The sequence below is a fragment of the Amblyraja radiata genome, chromosome 2 (assembly GCF_010909765.2).
Source record: "Amblyraja radiata isolate CabotCenter1 chromosome 2, sAmbRad1.1.pri, whole genome shotgun sequence".
Classification (NCBI taxonomy): domain Eukaryota; kingdom Metazoa; phylum Chordata; class Chondrichthyes; order Rajiformes; family Rajidae; genus Amblyraja; species Amblyraja radiata.
In genome coordinates this window covers 30,803,103-30,818,487 of record NC_045957.1, presented here as the reverse complement: position 1 = coordinate 30,818,487, position 15,385 = coordinate 30,803,103, and the positions used below count along the sequence as shown (strand labels likewise).

Sequence of the window (15,385 nt, the reverse complement as noted above, 5' to 3'; positions counted from 1 at the left end):
ATCTTGAATTCAATCTTGAATTCATTATTCAAGTGAATACTTCTATAAGCTATAATACTTCTAAAAGTTATTCACTGAGAGAAGTGAATAGCTAGATTGCAAACTAGAAAAGTATAAACCACAAGATATAATATTGGCTATGTGTGGAAGACAACTATTTCCTGAAAATACAATTCTAAAATCGAGGCAGCATATCAGGAAGTACCAAACAGATTCCTCCATAAGTTGAATTAATAAAGCAAGGAATTCTCTGTGGATTAAACAAGAGTTATTCAGGGAGAAAATAAAACAGGAACCAGACATATATGGCATATCAAAATACTGCGTCTGTAAGGACAGATATCTGTTAGAAGCTTCATCCTGACACCAACGCCTACTTCTTAGTTCCTACAAAAAAATACATCTGTGAATAATATTTAATCATTGAAACGCAAACCCAGTGCAGGCTGAATCAGTTTCCCTGCCAACCCTCAGCCCAAGATTGGAGAAAAACACACTGGGGATACCTTATAGTTTACGATAAAGGCTCTTAAGTATAATGCCAGGTGCTCAGTGGGGAAGAAAAACAAAGTGAATGAAGGGATACTGCATAAATAATAAGATGGCTCTGAGCAATTCAGGCATTGTGGGAAAGCAGAGTTACTTCACACAGATGAGTTTTACTTTTTTGTCTCATCTGCTTAGTGAACAGCTAATAAAATGATTCAATAAATGTTAAGGTCAACTCTCTCCAGTTTACAGATTTGCTCAAATCATCTGCTGTGGTTATCTATTTTAACAGTGCACAGCCGTCATCTAGGATCACCAACAGTTCATAATGATTACAAGGGAATAATGTGGTCCTATTTATTTTCTGATAAATCTCTCATACTTTTGTATTGCTTGAACCCAAGACATTAAATAATGTATGGATGGGGAGGAACATCATGGGTTATAGTGAGGATGCAAGCTGAATATGCAAAGCAGCAGATAAAATATACTTTTTCAGACCCTGAATTTTTGTGAACTCATTATTTGAACTGGATAGCAATAAAAATAATCTAAATGCTACGGGGATGTCAGATAGGAAACACATGCAAAATACAAAATCATTGCAATCCTTCTTGCATAATTTTTACATAAATAAAAAAGAAACATGCACCCAATACAACAATAATATTTTTTTTAAATACAATTATCCTGAAATATTAAGGAAATATATTTTTCAGCATCTTACCATGCTGAATACTTTTACACTCAAACACAGCAGATTCAAGTGGATGCAATTTATATATTGTCTAAGACAAAACTAAACACAAATGATCAATGTAACTGTTATATAGCAAGGTGAAACTTTAGTTTATGTCTAAATACAGATGTTGTTGCTCATAATGCATTCTTTCGCGGAAACCCTGGGCCAAGAGATGCAGGAACGAAACAGCATACAAGTTGATGTTACAACATATAAATACTGATCCTTCCCAACTGTGTTCTGTAAAGCGCTCTGGTAAAAGCTACACATAGATTCAATGTGAATCAGTTTGTTTATTTAACATTTGCATGTAATGGTCTCAATTACCAATACCAACCTATTCAATAGTTTTAAAATAAATCTTACATGATATCCTTTGGATTCGTAAGATGTTAACCACATAAAACTGTGGGTATGCTTACTATCTAAATAGTCATGGATATTACCTAATTTTCCAGTAACCAGTTTAAAATAAAAACAAAAATATTTTCATGCAGACCCATTAAGTTCTGTTTCTTCTTAAAATAAAAGCAGTGTGGCATATTTGATATACTGGGAAAGAACATGCTTTAGCATTTTGTACTTCTAATTAGCTCTGCATAAATGCAGCAACTTTGAACTGGTTATTGTCAAAGAAAATAAAATTGAAAGTATATAAGTGCTTATTATATTCAACCGATTGAGAGACACCAGTTATAAATAATGGACAGAAAGCAATGTCAATAAGTGATCACGAATGGTTGCAGGGAAAAATATGGTTATTCTTAACGCACTGAAGCTATAGATGTAAATATGGGTGAACCGCAATATGTAATTTCTTGAATTGTTATACACAGCTTGAATGAAGTAGCAAAATAGCTCAAGAAAACATTGAACCTTTGTGGCACGATTCATTAACTCTTGCTTGCTCTACCTTATATATAAATATTAATTGAATTTCTCTACAAGTGTAAGGGAAAGCAATATATATATATATATATATATTTTTTTAATTCTTCTGTAATCCACCAAGTGAGTAAGTGAAGCCAAATTTAAAGTAAACAAAGCAACACCACGTAATAAATAAAGCATGACAATAAACTTGAACAATGCTACACTAGTCACATTACAAACGCAGAAGCGGCAGCATATTAACAAAACAAAACCAGGGAATAAGGCTCGGATTTGAAATATCCACACAGCTCAGTATTAATTCTAACCTTGTGGCAGGATATACAAATCTAAACTACCCAAACAGAAGGCCAATACGTCTTCACTGACAGACAAATACATTGCTACCACTCTAAAAACATACTAAAAGCTACATCTCTTCCCTTACAATTCCGTCTTTTAGCTCTTCCACAAGCAAATGCAAGTTGTGGCCTCTTTGAAAAAGGATCGTAGAGGGTACTTCACGTTCTCCAAGTAGAATGTTTAAAGATCCTTCATATCTTGACTGCTCATCAATTATCTTCCATACTTTCAAGTTATGCAACTGAGTTTGGAGGAGGAGGGGCTGGGAGTCCATTGAATTACACTAATCTATCAAAAATAATTTGACTAAAAATCGTCAAGAATTTCACAAAATGTCAATATCTGGGTGCAATTGAATGCACAATTAAGTGAATACATGTGGAATATACTTAAAGGAGAAATATTCCGTTCACAGATGTTAACCTACACAACTCTTTAGTGTTAACCAGAAACAATATAACCAAAACACTACATTTTGGTGGTGAGGGGAAAAAAAGAGAGTAGGAAAGAATGCTTTCCTTAAAATGTTTTGAACCACATCTTCTACATACAGTATTCCAAAACTCTCATACAGAATGTGCGCTTTTCACATTTTCATCAGTGGTAAACTGTGAAAAATCAACTAGGATGCTTCAGGAATCATGCGATGACTTTATCCAAATTGAGCAAGAACTGCAACCCACTTGTTAAAGTTGGCGATGTGTTTGGGAACATTAGAACATTAGCAAAGCGGCAACATGACTCAATCTTTCCTGAAGCACACCATAAAAGCCTTCAGTTTACTGCTTACACATTTGTAAAATGTAAGTTGTCCTTGCACTTCAAGGCAGGTACTCATTTTAGAATACTGCATGTACGAGATTTAAAGGTGGCCAATAACACATTTTTCGACAACCCTTTAAACCATGGTCCTGGCTCAATGCTGTATAAAGTACAACTTTATCTGTGTCGATGTGTGGGACAGCCCATTTAGATGCTACTAACTGCTTACAAGATTCCCACTGACATCCAGAATATGGTTATGCAATTCGATTCAAATTACACCATTTTAAAACTCAACCCCACGAACACAAGAAAGGATTCACTGCATATGGAACGATAAAACAGTAACACCCCAAAAAATATTTGGCTCCACATACACACTGAGGAGTTTGTAAAATATCACCTCTGAGTAAAAAGACTCATGCAAATAAACAGGAGAAAGTACATATGGAAGAACTGTGATCTTTATAAAAATGTATTAATACACAGAATGTCTTGTTCAGTTCAATAGTCATTGCATTCAATAAACTTCCAAATACATGAAAAAAACACAAGCAACTTCAGAAAGTATTAGCTAATGCAAAACGTCTAAAAAGTAGATGGAACACCACGGACGATGACTTGAAAGCATTTTGCTCTACTTGCATGCTGCTGTACAAATGCTTCTTTACACTAAGTGAAATCCACCAATGTGTGGTGAACAACACTGATGATGGTTGCAGCAAATCTTCTTCTAAACACCTATAGGTTTACCACACTTATATCCTTAATGTGATGTGAGTATTCCCCCACTTTCTCTTCCTTCTGGCAACAATCCCACTACCATTAACAAATGACTATATACACAAGTGAACACACGTCCCTCTAAAGCTTCAGCTTTGAAAATTGCTGTTTTGGTATTGAAAGGCAGACTTTACAGTATGTGTATACACACAAGTATATATATATATTGTATGTATATATATATATATTGTATATATATGCTTTACATTTATACGCTGTATATTGTTGCTGGGAATATGCACAAGTTGTAATCCATTTGGTTTTCCGAAGCGAAGATGGTATATGCAAGTGTAATATCAAAGAGGACCAAATATTAACAGTTTATGAGTGACACAATACAAACCAAATAAAACTACAAAAAAGGTCAACGACCCTTACCATCTGTAATACCTTCCAATCCATCTATGTGTGATCATGATATAGCAACTGTTCCTCATATAGAAAGAACCAGCAGAGACAGATCCATTCTGACCCTATTTTGTTAGATTAAACAAATGGCATACAACAAGATTCTACTTCTTTCAACAGAAGTTTATGGTGGGGGGGAGGGGGGGGAAAACGAAAATGAAAACCATCATGATACTTTCAATCTTTGTACCGAACCAGTATTGACCATTTGATCAAAACCAAAACAACTTGCATAAACTCAATTACACCAGGGTTTACAACCTGCCCTTGTACTGCCATTGTCAGTAAACCTCCAGTGATAAAATCTCCAGTGTTTATGATCATAAATCACCATTAACAAAATATGCAATTAAATAATAATAAATTCTCAAAGTACAGCAAGATCTGACAAATCGGGATTAGTAGCACTGTTAAATGATATAACTCACATAGTTACACAAAATGAAACCCTGCAGGGTTGACTCTCTCAAACGTTACATTAAAATCTTGGTTCTGCTAACACCTATATAGTTTGTTCCATTACAAGACAGATTAAGTATCCAAGTTCCTCTAACCAATAAATCTGTAGAAACAGTTTCTCCAGCTGCACTTAAATTAAATTTTAATCCGAATGCTGATTAGGTCAAAGAAACCTGATTTGATTGCAATTCATTTTGTTGCATAGAATGACTGATAGGGAAGTCGCGCACCTCGTTTAGCACAAACTCAACAATTAATTCTCAATTGTCTGAGTAAGAAATACAATGCTATATCTAATTTAAAAAACTTCTGCAGGTCTATGGAGCATACGTTAAAACAGCATCTAAAACAATTTTCAACAACCCTGTGTACCCTGCAATAGCAACCCTGCTTCTTAGCACCTTTCAGTTTTCAGTGTCACTGCCAAAGCAGAATCCCATCCTTTTTAGAAGGCCTAATTCTACCAGCAATCTAAGATGAGAAAACTGAGTAACTCAGCAGTCACTGCCTATGGTGGTGTTTATGTATAAGCAGGTGACAAGAATTCAACAGATTCATTATAATAGTTAAACAAAAAACTAACTGATAGACAGGGGAATGAAAACCTGATTCTGGATTTTAATATGCATCTATTTTTGTACGCGCTCGGTGCTGTTTATAATACTCAAGTACAAAATCAAACGTTTCACATGAAGTAATAGACAACTATCATCACAGTGATATATCCTCTAATGTACAACGGTTGATGAAAATATTTAAAACACTTGCACAATGTCTTGAAATAGACCTTAGACCAATCACAATTTCATGGTCTATAACACGGGGAGGGGAGGGGGGGAAATCAACCATAGATCAACCTATAGGAATGTATCAGCATTCATTCTGCAACTCCTTAAGCATCTCTGATAAACTACCCAACGGCATCTAACTTCAACCTTTAATTTTAACAATGAACTTTGTATTGTCCTCTTCCACTCAAAAAATGAAAACCGTTTCCCAGTTGGATATCAAGTATTTTGAACGTTTGAAGGTTAAATCCTTCAAAATTATTTTGCCATAGGTTAAAAATCTTCACATTCCAACGCTAGATCTGATCTTTCATTCACTCCTGAACAAAAAGGATAGGTATATTAAGGCAACCAGCAGAATATATAACCCATTTTTCTTCAAATCATATCTTTTGAAAAAATTAAATGTAGACTTCTTACTGACAGAGCATTTTTGTGCTTAATTATTAATTTTCCAATAAGTCGATTTTACCAAACAAAAGTAAAACTCCATTCCACAACTAACAGGCAAGTCCTTGTCCAATACACTCCCTTCAAGTTTCTATCTAACATTATATATCGCGGCTCAATTCAGGAGGTCTAAAAGAATGGAATAACATGAACTTGGAACTCAGTCAGTAGCATGCATTCCTCAATGCAACTTGGCTCTTTCCAATTAATTCTTACTCGAATGTACATAATGATGAGTTACTTGGAAGCTAGACATGCCATTGTTACGAGATAGTTTAAAAAGGGGGATGTATTTCACACAAATCTAACCCTGCAAGGAAAGAAGTCTGCAGCAACCATTATCTAGTGTTATTCACCGTAAACGTCTTCTATTATATAAGCAGCCGAACTACTTCTACAGTGCCTACTTCAGTCACTGTTCACAGATAAGTCATTCTTTGTGGTATTTTCAATCCACATAGGTGGTTTTGCCAAGATTTTGTTCCATTTGGTGACAAGAAACAAACAGGTAGAAACAAGAGTACAAACAGTCTTCTTCAGTGTCATTACATACTTCAACCCACAATGGACTTGGGTCAACTCCTTTGGTTTCACCAATTTGACAGCTTACACACTGGCTAGAAATTGATTGCTGTATGGTAGGTAGCTCTGCCATATCACATCTTCACTGGACTTGATCTGATCTTCTGCACTAGTACGTAGCTTTGTTTCCATTCAAAGAATAATCATTCATCCATGATCAGTGCCACATTGATATGAGAGAGATCTATCATGTGCCTGCAAAAATATCCAAGGAAAAGTAATGCTAAAGCAATTGAAAGAAGCCCAAGATTTGAAAAATCAATAGCATGTAAAATCAGTATCAAAAACACAAGTCTTGCCAACGCTATCAACCACAATCAAATAAGATCACATAGAACAAGTTGTCCTGCAACTTTAGGCTGTGCACGCCATATGCAAGAAGAAGTAGTGGGTCAGGCAGCATCTCTGGAGAAAACGAATAGGTGTCATTTCGAGTCGGGACCCTTATTCAGATTAAAAATGCGGATGCTGCCTGATCCACTGAGTTACGGCAGCATTTTGTCTTTCTCCAATATTTAATATCATTATTATGCATTAATAAAGCAGCAGGTTCTCCGACAGTGAAAAAACAAAATTTACTGGGCAAATTAAGTTTGTTTCAAGGTAACTTTAAACATGGGTAGATATGCAAAAGAGCAAGACAAAAAAAAGTGTAATATTACCCACCCATCATCACTAATGGAGGAAGTGGTACAACCTTGAAGTATAAATTGTAGTTTTGGTTTAGTTTAGAAATACAGCATGGAAACAGACCCTTCAGCCCAGAGTCCACGCTGACCAACAATCATCCATTCACAGTAGTTCTATGCTAAGCCGTTGTCTAGTCTACTCCCTACACACCAGGCGTAATTTACAGAGACCAATTAACCTAACAGCTGCACGCCTTTGGCATGCGGGAGGAAACCCCAAGCAATCACAGTGAGAATGTGCGGAATCCACGAAAGATAGCACTCGATGTCAGAATGGAGCCTGGGTCTCCGGCACGATGAGGCAACAGCTCTTTCAGCTGCAACTGTGTAGCCTTATATCATAAAAGAATCTCCGGATGCTGTAAAGGAAGTTAATATACACAGACAGCGTATTTACTGTGATAATTATGGTGCAGTTTTCAGATAGAATGAAAAGTAAAAGGTTTGCAATCAATCTGCATCTGCTAAGACTGATGGGATGAGTTACTGCAACTTTATATAGAATGGATTGATGGCAGAGACACAATGTGCAATCGCAGTGATGGAAAAGAGTTATAATCTATTAATCAGGTTATTTAGGCAAGTGTCATTAATATGTATAAGATATAGAAAAACATTGTTTTTTGATTAACTCCAGGTGAGAGGAATTTGATTTTTTACAGTAGTGTTTATTTTTACTGCTATGCATTTTATTAAAAAGTAAAATATACAGTGCAAGACAGCTCTATTTCCCAATGTTGGAGATCACTTAAGTGATACAGTGTTGACTCGCTTGATGTTTCAATAACCAAAGAGTAATACTCACCCAAAACGGAACTAGAGGGCAAAATTAGAGCACATGGTATTGGGGGTAGGGTACTGACATGGATAGAAAATTGGTTGGCTGACAGGAAACAAAGAGTAGGGATAAACAGGTCCATTTAGGAATGGCAGGCAGTGACTAGTGGGGTACCGCAAGGCTTTGTGCTGGAACCAATGTTTACAATATACATTAATGATTTAACTGAAGGGATTAAAAGTAACATTAGCAAATTTGCAGATGACACAAAGCTGGGTAGCAGGGTGAACTGTGAGGAGGATGCTATGAGGATGCAGGGTGACTTGGACAGGTTGGGTGAGTGGGCGGATGCACGGCAGATGTACTTTAATGAGGATAAATGTGAGGTTATCCACTTTGGTGGCAAAAACAGGAACGCAGATTATTATCTGAATGGTGTCAAGTGGGGAAAAGAGGAAGTACAGCGAGATAGAAACATAGAAAAAAGGTGCAGGAGGAGGCCATTCGGCCCTTCGAGCCAGCACCGCTATTCATTGTGATCATGGCTGATCGTCCCCTATCAATAACCCATGCCTGCCTTCTCCCCATATCCCTTGACTCCACTAGCCCCTAGAGCTCTATCTAACTCTCTCTTAAATCCATCCAGTGACTTGGCCTCCACTGCCCTCTATGGCAGGGAATTCCATAAATTCACAACTCTCTGGGTGCAAAAGTTTTTTCTCACCTCAGTCTTAAATGACCTCCCCTTTACTCTAAGAGATCTGAGGGTCCTTGTTCATTAGTTACTGGAAGTAAGCATGCAGGTACAACAGGCAGTGAACAAAGCAAATGGCATGTTGGCCTTCATAACAAGAGGAGTTGAGTATAGGGATAAATAGGTCCTTCTGCAGTTGTACAGGGCCCTAGTGAGACCACACCTGGAGTATTGTGTGCAGTTTTGGTCTCCAAATTTGAGGAAGGATATTCTTGCTATCGAGGGAGTGCATCATAGGTTCACGAGGTTAATTCCTGAGATGGCAGGACTGTCATTTGTTGATAGAATGGAGCGGCTGGGCTTGTATACTCTGGAATTTAGAAGGATGAGAGGGCACCTTATTGAAACATATAAGATTATTAAGGGTTTGGACATGCTAGAGGCAGGAAACATGTTTGCGATGTTGGGAGAGTCCAGAACTAGGGGCCACAGATTAAGAATAAGGGGTATTGTGGAATTCTCTGCCTCAGAAGGCAGTGGAGGCAAATTCTCTGGAGGCTTTCAAGAGAGAGTTGGATAGATCTCTTAAAGTTAGATGAATGAAGGGACAGGAATGGGGTACTGACTGTGGATGATCAGCAACGATCACAGTGAATGGCGGTGCTGGCTGGAAGTGCCGAATAGCCTACTCCTGCACCTACTGTCTATTGTATATAAAGAATTTACGAACAAGCAATCAAATTCAAAATAAATTCAACCCTTTTTTTAGTTTGCACAGAAAATAAATTTTACGTGGATTACAAGTTTGATTGTTGAACCCAATTTGATGCGTCCTTTTCCAAATGTTTCCTTTCTAGCGAGAGAACATAATGATGGATAATTACCTGTGAAATTTCTGCTGAAACGTTGAAGCATGTGTCGGCTCCTTGAATTTTGCAATGGCTTTTCGTTGCTCTCGCATCATCTTGAAGTCCTGCAACAGCATTGCAAATGGCATAGTTTTGTAATTTGATTTTTGACAAAAAGCCGTGAAAAGGTGAGATACAAAAGGGAACAGGATAAATACTTGAAGAGTTTCTTTTTAATATGAGAGTATAGAACTGCGGGAAAATCTGGCCAGAAGACAATAGGCAAAGCATATCCTTCTGTGCTGCCTCCTTCTGTCGTTTTATGCAATAACACAATATTCACAAATGTATCTGTTAAGACAAACCCCCCAAAACAATTGCACACTCATGTGGTAATCATAAATTAGTACAGTATCAGCTACAAGACAAACTGCAAGCACTCTGAACACCAAATACAAGTTACACCAAACTCAAGTTTAAAAACAAATTCAGATATTTTCTCTCTCTTCCAAATCTATTTTGCTTTCATTGTTCATCTTCAACTTGCACTTATTACATTCTTCACCATTCGCATTTTGTGTTGCTCCCTTATTCATTCTACAGGTCTCATGTTTTTTTATTCTCCATAATGTACTCTTTGAATGCCTGGTGAGTTATGGATGAATCAGAATTACTTAAGCTCAAATCAAAATACTAAAGCTATCCTATTCAACTCTAACCAAGGTCTGTCTCTGCCTTCAAATCCTATTTCCCTGCCAGACATGGGATTAATTGAAAACTCGCATAATTTCATTATCCTACATAACTAAGATTAACTGAAGCTCTGCCATGAATACTCTTGCAACGGCAACATTTAAATAGCGCCATTAAAATAATAGAACATCACAAGGTACATCACAAGAACATTATACGTCAATATTTGGCACCAAACCAAATAGGGGACGTCAGAGCTTTGTCAAAGAGCAAGCTTCAAGTAGATTTAAAAAAAAGATAGAATTGGAGAGCAGAAGATATTTATGGAGGAATACATAGAAACATAGAAATTAGGTGCAGGAGGAGGCTATTTGGCCCTTCCAAACCAGCACCACCATTCATTGTGATCAAGGCTGATCATCCCCAATCAGTAACCCGTGCCTGCCTTCTGCCCATATCCCTTGATTCCACTAGCCCGAGCTCTAACTAACTCTCTTTTAAATTTTTCCAGTGAATTGGCCTCTACTGCCTTCTGTGGCAGAAAATTCCATAAATTCACAAAAGTTTTTTCTCATCTCAGTTTTAAATGGCCTCCCCTTTATTCTTAGACTGTGGCCCCTGGACTCACCCAACATTGGGAACATTTTTCCTGCATCTAGCTTGTCCAGTCCTTTTATCAGTTTCTGTAAGATATCCTCTCATCCTTTGAAATTCCAGTGAATACAAGCCCAGTCTTTCCAATCTTTCCTCATATGATAGTCCCGCCATCCCGGGGATTATCAACGTGAACCTACGCTGCACTGCCTCAATAGCAAGGATGTCATTCCTCCAATTAGGAGACCAAAACTGCACACAATACTCCAGATGTGGTCTCACCAGGGCCCTGTACAACTGCAGAAGGACCTATTTACTCCGATACTCAAATCCTCTCGTTATGAAGGCCAACATGCCATTAGCTTTCTTCACTGCCTGCTGTACCTGCATGTTTACTTTCAGTGACTGGTGTACAAGGACACCCAGGTCTTGTTGCACTTCCCTTTTTCCTAATCTGACACCATTGAGATAATAATCTGCCTCCTTGCTCTTGCCGCCAAAGCTGATAACCTCACATTTATCTACATTATACTGCATCTGCCATGCATCGGCCCACTCATTTAACCTGTCCAAGTCACCCTGCAACCTCCTACTGTGTAAAGTACTGTTAACACTGAGTCATAGAACTTCATAATAAGTACTTTAATAAGGATACATACAGAAACCATAACGACAGGTACTGTAGGCTCAAAGTCGTAGCTCAAAACTGAAAGTATGATTGCTTACATTCCACTGGATGGCATGGTGGAAACTCGACGTGGATTAGGGATCTGGTCCTAAATAGCAAAACCAGACATGGATCAAATCAGAAATAGTGATTGATGTACACTAGCATCCTCTTCGCAGTTAACAATGCCACCCAGCTTTGTGTCATCTGCAAATTTGCTAGTGTTACTTTTAATTCCATCATCTAAATCATCAATATATTTTGTAAATAATTGTGGCCCCAGCATCGAGCCTTGCGGCACTCCACACGCCATTGCCTGCCATTCTGACAGGGACCCGTTTATTCCTACTCTTAGTTTCCTGTTTGCCAACCAATTCTCTATCCATGTCAATACCCTAATACCATGTGCTCTAATTTTGCCCATTAATCTCCTGCGTGGGACCTTATCAAAGGCTTTCTAAAAGTCCAGATCCATGACATCCACTGGCTCTCCTTCATCCATTTTACTTGTCACATCCTCAAAAAATTCCAGAAGATTAGTCAAGCAGGATTTCCCCTTCATAAATCCATGCTGACTTGGACCAATAGTTTACTGCTATCCAAATGCTCCGTTATTACTTCTTTAATAATTGACTTTAGAATCTTCCCCACCACCGATTATGTCAGGCTAACAGGTCTATAATTCCCCGTTTTCTCTCTTGCTCATTTCTTGAAAAGTGGGATAACATTAGCTACCCTCCAATCCACAGGAACTGATGAATCAATAGAACATTGGAAAATGGTCACCAATGGTCCACAATTTCTAGAGCCATCTCCTTGAGTACCCTGGGATGCAGACCATCAGTCCCATAATACCCAATACTATTTCTCGCCTAATGCAAATTTCTTTCAGTTCCTCTGTCTCCCTAGATCCTCTGTCCTCTAGTACATCTTGGAAATTGTTTGTGTCTTCCTTAGTGAAGAAAGAACCAAAATACCTGTTCAACTCTTCTGCCATTTCCTTGCTCCCCATAATAATTTTACCTGTTTCTGCCTTCAAGGGACTCGCATGTGTTTTTACTGATCTTTTTCTCTTAACATACCTAAAGAAGCTTTTACTATCCTTCTTTATATTCTTGGCCAGCTTACCCTCGCACCTCATCTTTTCACCCTACATTGTCCTTTTTGTTACTGTAGATGGTTTATGCATGCAACCTATAATGTAGCTACCTCATCACCATTAACCACGCACCATCATATTAGTATAACTGTGATATCCTCCCTTTGTTTCCTCCCACTTGGTCCCGGTATGCCTGAAGGCTGGATGCAGTCAGTGCTGGGACGTGTGTGCCATGTGCTTTAATAAACACTTAGTAAAAGTTACAGTGTGTCAGACTATGAACCTTTACATGGTGTCAGAAGTGGGATCGCTGGTTGCGACTGTGTAACTCTACTGAGCAACCAGGCCTGCCAGGATCTTGGTCTGGTGTCTTTCGACCGTACGGTCCACGAGGTGCAAGCAGTGATGGATCCGCTATCCGAGTACCCGGACCTGTTCGACGACAAGTTGGGAAAGTTGCCGCTTGTGTATAAAATCGTAACAGACCCCTCTGTGGTGCCGGTGATCCGCCCACCTCACAGAGTGTCGTTCGCCATGAAGGATAAGGTGGAGGCTATGCTAAAGGATATGGTTGACATGGGGGTGCTGGAGGCTGTCAGCGATCCCACCGAATGGGTCTCCACCATGGTCGCCACAATGAAGAAAGGGAAGAACGAGATACGGGTATGCATCAACCCTAAGGACTTGAATCTGGCGATTAAGCGGCCCCACTACCCTATGAGGACCGTTGAAGATGTTGCCGCCCAGGTCGGACAAGCCATGGTGTTTTCCATCCTCGATGGCAAATACCCCTGGACAAACGTTCCTCGGACCTGACCATATTCAGTACGCCCTTCGGCAGGTTTAAATTTTTGCGGATGCCGTTTGGCATCAACTCCGCCAGCGAGGTATTCCAGCGCTCTATGGAACAATTGTTTGCAGGTCTGCCCTGTGCGATTATTGTGGACGACATTCTGGTCTATGGAAGGGATGTGGCTGAACATGACCGCCACCTCCTACAGATTCTGGACCGCGCACGGCAGATCAATCTAAAGCTGAACCAGTCAAAATGCAGGTTCCGGATGCCTGAGGTCCCATATGTTGGCCACATTTTCACGGCCCACGGGTTAAAGCCCGACCCGCAAAAGATCAGCGCCATCTCCGAGCTGCCTGCCCCGACAGATGTTACCAGTCTACAGCGCTTCCTGGGTATGGTCAACTATCTGGGCAAGTTTATCCCTGACCTCAGCGAGTTGAGCGCACCCCTGAGACAACTTACTAAAAAGGACATTGCTTGGTCCTGGTTTCCACACCACCACCAGGCTTTCGACCTACTAAAGAAGAAGCTGATCAGCACACCTACTCTGAAGTTCTTTGATTTACAACGTCCAGTTGTGGTTACGTGCGACGCTTCTCGTTTTGGACTGGGTGCTGCTTGCCTGCAGCCCCATGATGATGGTTCGTTGCAGCCTATCTCCTATGCCTCTAGGACCATGACGGACACAGAGCAGCGCTATGCGCAGATAGAGAAGGAGCTGCTGGCGGTTGTGTTCGCTTGTTCTAAGTTTAAGGACTTCCTCTTTGGCACCAGGTTCACTGTAGAGACGGATCACCAACCCCTGGTGACGATCCTCAACAAGCCTATACACAGCGCTCCAGCCAGGCTACAGCGGATGATGCTGCAGCTACAGTGGTTTGACTTTAAAATCGTCTATATGCACCTTTACAGTTACCTTCTGTTGTCCTTTGAAAGTTTCCCGATCATCTGGCTTCCCCCTACTCTTTGCTATGTTACACACATTTTGTCTTAGTTTTATTTCATCCCTAAATTCCCTTGCCTGCCATGGTTGCCTCTTACTCCCCTTAGAATCTTTCTTCCTCTTTGGAATGAAAGAAATGATCCTGCATCTTCTGGATTATGCCCAGAAATTCCTGCCATTGCTGTTCCACCATCTCTCCTGCTAGGATCCTTTTCCAGTCAACCCTGGCCAGCTCCTTTCTCATGCCTTCATAGTCCCCTTTGTTCAACTGCAACACTGACACTTCTGATTTAACCTTCTCCCTCTCAAATTGCAGATTAAAACTTATCATATTATGGTCACTACCTCCTAGCAGTTCATTTACCTTGTTCCCTTATTAAATCTGGTTCATTGGACAACATTAAATCCAGAATTGCCTTCTCTTTGGTAGGCTCCAGTACAAGCTGCTCTAAGAATCCATCTCGGAGGCACTCTACAAACTCCCTTTCTTGGGGTCCAGAACCAACCTGACTTTCCCAGTCTACCTGCATATTGAAATCTCCCATAACCACAGTGGCATTACCTTTGTTACATGCCATAGTTATAGACCCTCTTGATCTTTTGCTTATGATGATTATAGACACAATGGAAAGCCTTTTGGGTAAATAATTACTTAGCCAACATATAAACTATGCAAGAGTCGGTGTTTCTGTTAACTATTTTGGTTTTGCAATTTCATGAAAAGATGTTGCAGAACTCAGAGAAGGCATAAAGATAGATACCTCTTTGTTTAATTACCCTTTCTCGGCAGTAACTGTTAATGTACTCAGTTGTCCATCTGTTCTTTAGAAAGCTTGACCAAAATCATACAATTATTAAGTTGGCAGAGCAAATGTTCCCGTGATGAGG

The 15,385-nt window shown here is 39.4% G+C and overlaps 1 protein-coding gene across 2 annotated transcripts in view; it reads right to left on the bottom strand.

Annotated features, from left to right (window-relative positions):
- Positions 1-217: 217 nt before the first annotated feature.
- rbm33 (RNA binding motif protein 33) overlaps positions 218-15,385 on the bottom strand; it is a 151,516-nt gene continuing 136,348 nt past the window's right edge. For both annotated transcript variants that reach the window (XM_033044324.1, XM_033044332.1), the window contains 2 exons: positions 9,742-9,830; positions 218-6,891 (listed from right to left, as the gene is read on the bottom strand). In XM_033044324.1, coding sequence (XP_032900215.1) covers positions 6,840-6,891; positions 9,742-9,830 — 141 coding nt within the window. In that variant the 3' untranslated portion in view covers positions 218-6,839. The remainder of the gene's footprint in view (positions 6,892-9,741; positions 9,831-15,385) is intronic.